Here is a 9,592-nt window from a genome sequence, read left to right as displayed (position 1 = left end):
TATATAGTGTTAATACAGATGGACCGTATATAGTGTTAATACAGATGGACAGTATAGTGTTAATACAGGTGGACGGTATAGTGTTAATACAGATGGACAGTATAGTGTTAATACAGATGGACAGTTTAGTGTTAATATGTTTGTTTAATGATTTAGAGTTGTGTGAATAGAGTTTGGATAATGCAATTCAGCAATAAAATCTTGTTGAACCATAAACCCCACGATTGTGGGGAAGGATGGAGAAGCGGAGAGACCCAGATTTCAGATAATTGACAAAAGAATAGAGACTGGAGGAGGTTTTCCCACAGCCCGTGGTTAGGACCCGGAATGCACCGTTTGACAGTGTGGCGGAGACAGAGTCACCAGAAGGAAACCAGATCATTATCTGAAAACGAAGTATCGTCTACAAGGTTAGAAACTTCAACCAGTTTATCTTAAAACTCCTTTACCCAGGTGTCCTTACTCATCAGACAAAGGACAAGGTTTGAAATGAAATGAAATGAAAATGAAAATGAATGAAATGAAAATCGCTTATTGTCACCAGTAGGCTTCAATGAAGTTACTGTGAAAAGCCCCTAGTAGCCACATTCCGGCGCCTGTCCGGGGAGGCTGGTACGGGAATCGAACCGTGCTGCTGGTCTGCTTTCAAAGCCAGCGATTTAGCCCAGTGAGCTAAACCAGCCCCTGCGAATCTTTCCTGCAACCTCTCCAATGTCTTAACATCTTTCCAAAATGCAAGTGGAAAATTCCGGCGCCTGTCAAAACTGGGAAAGGAAAACGCACCTTGGGGGAAAAAAAATATTTTCTGCCTTCTCAATAAACCCGGTGCAGCTCAGCTTTGGAAAGGGGGTCAGGGATGGTCAAGGCTGATGTTTAATTTCTCTGCTTGGGGATATTAAAATGAATGTTTTGTAACAATAACAAGTTGTTAATTTCGACACGTATGGCAGTTTTTCGAAGTTGTTAACATAATAATAATAATGCAGGCGAGGGCAAGAAGAGTTCAGCAGTTTGCACTGCCCTGGGTTAGACCTTCAGTCAAAGGAACCATCGTTGCTGGTGGCGAGTTCCCTTTTGTGCTGTGACCCAGTCAGAGGCGATCTCCATCCGGGAGCATTTTCTGTCTTTTTAACAATGACAGCCGGGCAGAACTTATTTGTCTGAACACATCGATTTGAACATTTGCCAAGTGGATTTTATTGTGGAGTAGATCTACCTGGATCTGGCGAAGGAGAGATAGGCAGAGGAATAACCAACGCCGCTGCTCTGTGTGAACTGAAAGATAAAAGTGAATTTCACTGGGAAGATGCACCTTAATTCCGGAGGGACTAAATTCCAGGTCCTCGGGAGGGTCAGAGTTTCCCATTGGAGGCAGTATTTTCCCAGTGGGAGCTGCTTACAGGATTTACACTTTGATGTGTTTTGACTGTCAGACTGAACCTGGTAAATGCCAATCACTGGTCTCTGCTGCTGGCCAATGGCTCATGCATGTTAATCCCATGTCTCCCGTTACCATGGAGAGCGATTTACTTTCATCAGCGAGGATGCACTATTTGAGAATGAAAAATAAAAATGCCCCTATTCAAATGGTCTTGCCCGCTTTTTCCCCCCCTGGGCTATTTTTAACATTCGCCTGAATTGTGGCTCGATTAAAAAGGCTTTGACATTAGGAGATGTGAGGTTTGAAAGGCGGAGTGTTCCATCTGTCCCGGTCTCCGAGCTGGAGATGGGAGGAGAGGGATTCGGGATGTAGTCTGCAGACACACATCCACCTCTGTATCCTGTCCACTGCCGGATTGGGTATCTGACACATCACCAGCTACCACCCTAATGAACTGGATCGGCGGGAACTGCCCGAGGTGTTTCCGCTCCCGCCGGGATTAACCAGCCCATTTCCATGCGTCTCGCTGTCCGGGAGGTCTGTTGGCAGTTTGGCGGATTGGACCTGCCCGGGAGGGAGTCACAAACTCCAGCAGCGCCTGGCCATGTCTCTGCTGCTCCTCATGGGGGTCTTTGCTGGGATCGGGGGGCTGCAGAATCCCAGGAAGCCTGACTTTTCCCGGCAGTGGAATGGCTCACAGGTCTCCATGCTACTCACCTCTCCAGACGGCAGGTTGGACAAACCAGATCCCCAGACATCCGAGGCTGTCACTGATTTCCTGTATTCTGGAGATGCCTCCAAACTGGGGCTGGTGAACTGTTCAAGGCGGGTGGAGATCCGGGGAGTGAATGGAGATCCAGCCCGGAGCCTCCACCCCCTGGTCCACGGGGCCATAGATACTATGATCCACGCCACCAATTTCCTCAACTTGGTCTTTCAGACCAATGACATCCGGGAGTCCAGTGTTAAGGAGGATATTGAATGGTACCATGCCTTAGTCAGGAGCATTGTTGAAGGAGATGTTCAAATCTACAGAGCCATGCTGATTCTCGATGTCCCCACCAGACCTTCCAAATCCCAATTGATACTCCAGGCAACCAAACAGGAGAATGAGATCCACCTGCAGGAACTCTCCTCCAACTCGGAATTCCTGGAGAACCAGACTGTGGACAGCCAGTGGTTTAATGGGATGAAATTCCAAATGACGCCTTATCCCAACAAGAGGATCTTAAACAATGACCTGACAACATTGGACACCCCGAAATGGGCCCAAGGAGATAGTTACATGATTGATAAAGGCCACATTAAGTGGTCCAGCCCGTTCTTAGATTGTGAAGATTATAAATTCATACCCAATTGGATGATGACCTTGTCTTCTGCATTCTATGGATTGAAACCCGACCTCAGCCCCGAGTTTAAGTAAGTTTAACAAATATTCTCGATTTGCTTTAAAATAAATAAACCTGCGTAATGTGTTCAGTAAAAACGAGAATCCTAACAATCCAGATTAAATGTCATCATTTCCGCGTCTGTTTTCTTCAATGTTGATCAGATTGGAGAGTGGATTTAAAACGGCTCCACTTCCAGTTGTATCTTGCGCATCAGTTTTTTTTAAATTTTCTTCTTTCTGTTGCTGTTGCTTTTCCCCCTCCTTCCACCTTCCTTCCATCTCGAAGATGGTTTTTAAATTGGTTATTGCAAACAGCATTGATGCAGCCGCCAGAAAGTGTCAAGTTGTGGAAACAATCTTACAAAAGGCAGCAAGCGGCAAACTAGTGTCCGTTTGGGGTTTGCCTCCGAAATGGGGAGACCTCCACATTCCCGCCAAGTCTCCAAGTAAGGCCAAATATTAAACAGGCACAAAAACCGAGCAAATGGCTGCATTCTCAAACCTGAGCTCTTCACAATGGTCAGATTCTACTGACTAAGATATTCAGACCTCCAACTCCATGCTAAAGTTGTTGTCCTTGGCAATAATCTGTGGGGAATGTGACTGGTTCCCTCATATCTTTAGCCTGCCTCAAGCTGTACAATGATTAGCCATTGAGGAAGTACACTGACCATCTTCCAACTTCACATTCATTCTCCATTCTCCTTCCAAGCAATGGGCCAGGTCCAGTGCATTGCCTGAGTTTCCCAAAGAGATCAAACCAGAAAATGTAAGAATTATTTAGGAGCAACTGTGAAGAAACACTGTAGCATTGTGGGTAGCACAATGGCTTCACAGCTCCAGGGTCCCAGGTTCGATTCCCGGCTTGGGTCACTGTCTGTGCGGAGTCTGCACATCCTCCCCGTGTCTGCGTGGGTTTCCTCCGGGTGCTCCGGTTTCCTCCCACAGTCCAAAGATGTGCAGGTCAGGTGGATTGGCCATGATAAATTTAGTGTCCAAAATTGCCCTTAGTGTTGGGTGGGGTTACTGGGTTATGGGGATAGGGTGGAGTTGTTGACCTTGGGTAGGGTGCTCTTTCCAAGAGCCGGTGCAGACTTGATGGGCTGAATGGCCTCCTTCTGCACTGTAAATTCTATGATAAGAGTTACATTTCAGGTCTGTGACCTTTCATCAGAGCTGAGAGGATAACTCTCATTCTGCTCCACAGACATAAGCACAACTGTCGAGTATTTCCCACGTTTTCTTTTTTTATTTCTGATTTCAGGCATCTGCCATATTTTGCTTTTATTTATAAAGAGACTTCAGAAAAAGTGTTTGACGGAACTTTGCGCCTGTTGTTTGCCAGCCTACAACAAAACAACATAGATTGCATTGACCTGCATCCCGGTGTCCCTCTCATCGTCATATCCCCAGGAGGAGATCTATACACGTCTCGTCAGTCCAGCCCTCCCCTCACAAAAGGATTTGCCACTGAAAAAGAGAAGCTTGAAAGCAAAATAATACATACCAACAGGCACAGGAAAAGGCCATTCAATGTTCCCTCTTTAAATTAGACCATGGTTGATTTGAACACCATTGGCAGCATTTGCTCCATGTTCCTTATACTTTTACCAGTTAGAAACCTGTCAAAACGGTTTTCAACATTTTAATGGACCTACAATGTTCATATGGGAGGGTGGCTGAGTTATCCAAGGCTCTGGATTGGACTCCAAACTCAGAGGAGGCTTGGATTTCAACCCCACCACTACCTAAATCTGAGTCAGCTCATACATCGTACCCGGTTCTGGGCAGCAGGCTTTCGGAAGGATGTGAAGGTATTAGAGAGGGTGCAGCAAATATTCACAAGAATAAGCTGTAGGACCTTCCACTAAGTGGATAGGACGGAGAAGCTCAGGCTGCTTTCCTTGAAGAAGAGGAGATTTCATCGAGGGATTCAAAATCGTGAGGGGTTTGGGCAGAGTAGACGCAGAGAGACTGTTTGCGTTGGTGGAATGATTGAGAATAAGAGCCCACAGGTTTCAGGTGATTGGCAAAAAAAAGCAACAATGACACAAGAAAAATCTTTTTGTGCAGCAAGCGGTTAGGATCTAGAATCACTGCCTGAGGATGTGATGGAAGCACATTCAATCGAGGTTTTCTAAAGAGAATTGGATAGTTATTTGAAACGAAATAATTTGTAGGGTTTTGGGGATAACGGCCAGGGAACAGGACAAGATGAGTTGCTCTTGCAAAGCACCAGCACAGACCAATGAGCTGAATGGCCACTTTCTGTGTTGTGACCATTCTATGATCCGTAGCCCCTTGCTTTGAATGGAGGGGGGTGAGGGGAAGAATTCCAAATTGCTACAACCTTTGGTGTGAAAAGACCCTGTCACTCACCCCTGAATGACCTTGCTCCAATTTTATGATCATGTCGCCTTATTTTTGATTCCCCCACTAGAGGAAATAATTTCCCACTATCTACCCTATCAAATCCTTTTAACACGTTAAACACCCCAGTCCGACCACCCACCGACCTGTTTAATTCAAGGTTATACAACCCAGGGTTATCCAGCCTGTCTCATAATCCTTTAACTCCCAAAAAACACAGATACTGGAAATCAGAAATAAAAACAAACACTCCGAGAAATACTCATACAAAAAGGTTACCAGCCGAAGACGTTAACCCCATCATCCTCTCCCCAGCTGCTGCGAGAGGAGCTGAGTGTTTCTGCTTTTATCTTTGTTTTAAAAAGAGCCATGTGATTTGAAAATAAATGGAAAGTTCTTAAACCCTTAAAAACACATTGAAAAAGAAGAATTTAACAAATTGAGGGAATTGGTCCACAAGGTTAGGTTGGAGAGGTTGGAGTTTTTCTCTTTTGAAAACAGTAGGTTGAGGGGAAATCTGATAAAGATTCAGACAGGCTTAGATAATGTGGAGAGAAAAAAGCTGTTCCCACTAATTGACGGAACAAGGGTTAAGGGACACAGATTTCAGGTTTTAGGCAAAAGGTGTGGGATGATGTGGGGGAGACATTTTTAACACAGTGAATGTTAATGATCTGGAGCTTGTTGCCTACACGGGAATGGAAGTGGAGATGATCAATGACTTAAAAAATAAATCGGAGGAGAATTTGTAGGAACAAATGTGGAGGGCTAGGGGGATGGAATAAAGAGATAGGACTGACTGGATTACTCGAAGGAGAGCCAGCTGAGATTCGATTGGCCCACTGAATGGCGTCCTGTGCTGTAATGGTTCTATGAGAATTAAAATTAAATGATACATTCACTTGGTTTCACTCAAAGTTATCAGAGAGAGTTTGTGTAGGTTCAGTCCTGCGTGTGCTCTTCACCTGTTGCATTCACTGATCTTTTTCCATCCCATAATAGACATAATGCATGTGGGCGTGATGCTGAACTGTCACTCCTGGCATCAACTATCTATAAACAGATGAATCATCCACTCTCACATCAAAGTATTTTTTACATCTAATTAATGCAGTTGCTTTAATTGCTGCCAAGTTCATTGTTCATTTTCAGAGGTGAGATGAATAATTGTTCAGTGATATTAGTCCGCATTGCGATATCCCTAAGGGAGTAATTCTGCAATATTTCATTCTGTGTGGGAGAGGAAGGGACTTGTTCCTAAGGGGAAAATATATCTGCTTTGCTTTTATTTTAAGCTTTATGGTTAACATTGCAGAATCCAGAAATATGTCTCACATATATCTTCGGAAAACCTTCCTCTCATCTCCAGTACCCTTCCTTCCTTTTTTTTTCAAGCATTTACATTGACAACTGATTGCCTTGCATGCCAACTCTGGATGCGTTAAGAATCAACTACAGGCACATGTTGGCCACACCAGGTAGACGTCACAGACGTTAGTGAACCCATTCCATTTCACAATTGTCATGTTGTGATTTGGGCAGAATTTTCCCACGGGCTACAGGACCCCAACGCAGGGACAAAATGGGATTTCTGAGCCCCCGCTTGCTGGAAGCCAGACCGACGGAGATTTTGTTTCCCAGAGGAGGCCCACCTAATTGGTCACTTTTGCATTTCACATTCCATTAAGGATGGAGGACAAGATCCCAATTAAGGCAGCTCAGTCAAAATGTTCCAGCACTGGAGCCTTGGCAGCCCCATCAGATGTGGGCACTGCTAAGGCAGATCAGAGAATGCAAGGACACCTCAATCTGGAGGCATAATTTTCATTTTTAAAATTTAGAGTACCCAATTCATTTTTTCCAATTAAGGGGCAATTTAGCGCGACCAATCCGCCAAGCCTGCACATCTTTGGGTTGTGGGGGCGAAACCCAGCATGGCACAGAGCAGACATGGACTATTGGTGTAGCTCGGATGAGGGAAGGTAGATGGGAACATGAGGAGAAAGGAATAGAGGGATATGTTGACAAGGTGAACAATATAAAGGGCTGGAGTCTCCACCAGTGGGATTCTCCGTTGCACCGGCAGAGCACCCACACCCACGGGTTTCCTAGCGGTGTGGGATGGCCACAATGGGAAATCCCATTGGCAAGTGGCAGAAACAGGAAGTCCCGCAGCTGGCATGGGAGCACCGCCCAGGAAAACGCTGCTGGCCAACCGGAGAATCCTGACTAAAGTGTGAGGATATTGCTGTGGATCATAAACAATGAGGTTGTCTCCTGTAAAATTCCAGGTAATGTAGCTTTGTCCGGCATGCAGAAGCCTGAGCTCATATCTCGTCCTTTGATTTTCCTTCCATCCTTCAAAAGTTGGGGGGGTGGCGAGGATTTGGCAGGGGAATGGAGGCACTTTTGTTTTCATTCTCTGCTCAGCATTGGCAGCCTGATAACACAGCGACAATAGGAATTTACCATGAAAAGTTAATGCAAACTCACATCCTGCTAATCTCTATAACCACAGCGACTGAAATTAATTTCAATTTCAGTAACCCTTAGTATATTCAAGTCCTGTCTCTCCATGTTTGCAAATACTCTTGTAATGAGCTAGTGCAGGACGATGGGCTGAATACTCTCATTCTGTGCAGCAAATGTCTATTGTAGTAACCATCAGTGGATTGCATGAGATAGCAAAACAGATACATCAGAGAGGAGTGAGTCAACCGGAGCATTCAGGATCTGTTCGCTGCGCACTCACTAATAATGTCATTCCACCCATTGTCAACTTGAGAATGAATTTTAACTGTTTTGATGAAAATACATTTTGAAATCGAGTGGCCCCATTCCAAAGGCTGACTCAACAAAGATTGGGCTGCAACTTCACCTTTTGATTGAAATCTGCCCCACCATTGGCAGCCGCACCTTTTAGCGTCTGGATCCGGATTGTCCAACATTTACGGTGGGAGGCGAAGGGGGCAGGAGACACATTTCAAAACGTTTCTCACTCAAGGGGCCAATGAGCAAATTTCTGAAAGATTATGTTTGGCGCAACATTAAATATGAATTTTCTTTTAATGCTGAGCAATAGAGGGGCAGCGCGGTGGCGCAGTGGTTAGCACTGCTGCCTCACGGCGCCGAGGTCCCAGGTTCGTTCCCAGCTCTGGATCTCTGTCCGTGTGGAGTGTGCACATTCTCCCTGTGTTTGCGTGCGTTTCGTCCCCCACAACCCAAAGATGTGTAGGCTAGGTGGATTGGTCGCGCTAAATTGCCCCTTAATCGGAAAAAATTAATTAGATACACTAACTTTATTTTTAAAAATCCTGAATAATAAAACAATGAGTAATAAGTAAAGCAGAGTATCAGAGTGTTGGAAGGCGAGTGTCTATGTTTCCAGCTCACTCCCAGTGTCAGGGAACTACACACAGTACTCCAAATGTAGCCTTACCAAGGTTTTATACAGATGCATCATTACCTCACGGCTCTTAAATTCAATCCCTCTGCTAATGAACGCTAGCACACCATAGGCCTTCTTCACAGCTCTATCCACTTGAGTGGCAACTTTCAAAGATCTATGAACATAGACCCCAAGATCTCTCTGCTCCTCCACATTGCCAAGAACCCTACCGTTAACCCTGTATTCCGCATTCATATTTGTCCTTCCAAAATGGACAACCTCACACTTTTCAGGGTTAAACTCCATCTGCCACTTCTCAGCCCAGCTCTGCGTCCTATCTATGTCTCTTTGCAGCTGACAACAGCCTTCCTCACTATCCACAACTCCACCAATTTTGAAAATGAAATGAAAATCGCTTATTGTCACGAGTAGGCTTCAATGAAGTTACTGTGAAAAGCCCCTAGTCGCCACATTCCGGTTCCTGTCCGGGGAGGCTGGTATGGGAATTGAACCGTGCTGCTGGCCTGCTTGGCCTGCTTTAAAAGCCAGCGATTTAGCTGAGTAATCTTCGTATCATCTGCAAATTTACTGACCCACCCTTCAACTCCTTCATCCAAGTCATTCATGAAAATCAGAAACAGCAGAGGACCCAGAACTAATCCCTGCGGTCACTGGTAACTGGGCTCCAGGCTGAATATTTACCATCCACCACCACTCTCTGACTTCTATCGGTTAGCCAGTTTGTTATCCAACTGGCCAAATTTCCCACTATCCCATGCCTTCTTACTTTCTGCATAAGCCTACCATGGGGAACCTTATCAAATGCCTTACTAAAATCCATGTACACCACATCCACTGCTTTACCTTCATCCACGTACTTGGTCACCTCCTCAAAGAATTCAATAAGATTTGTGAGGCAAGACCTACCCCGCACAAATCCGTGCTGACTATCCCTAATCAAGCAGTGTCTTTCCAGATGCTCAGAAATCCTATCCCTCAGTACCCTTTCCATTACTTTGCCTACCACCAAAGTAAGACTAACTGGCCTATAATTCCCAGGGTT

The 9,592-nt window shown here is 45.2% G+C and overlaps 1 protein-coding gene across 1 annotated transcript in view; it reads left to right on the top strand.

Moving 5' to 3' along the window:
• The first annotated feature begins 1,656 nt into the window (after positions 1–1,656).
• Positions 1,657–9,592, top strand: part of si:ch211-156l18.8 (probable G-protein coupled receptor 158) — a 110,565-nt gene continuing 102,629 nt past the window's right edge. Inside the window, exon 1 of the mRNA XM_038779428.1 lies at positions 1,657–2,800. Within this exon, the coding sequence (XP_038635356.1) occupies positions 1,986–2,800 (815 nt within the window). The 5' untranslated portion in view covers positions 1,657–1,985. The remainder of the gene's footprint in view (positions 2,801–9,592) is intronic.

The sequence above is a fragment of the Scyliorhinus canicula genome, chromosome 19 (genome assembly GCF_902713615.1).
Source record: "Scyliorhinus canicula chromosome 19, sScyCan1.1, whole genome shotgun sequence".
NCBI lineage: Eukaryota > Metazoa > Chordata > Chondrichthyes > Carcharhiniformes > Scyliorhinidae > Scyliorhinus > Scyliorhinus canicula.
This window is presented reverse-complemented; position numbering and strand designations above follow the sequence as displayed.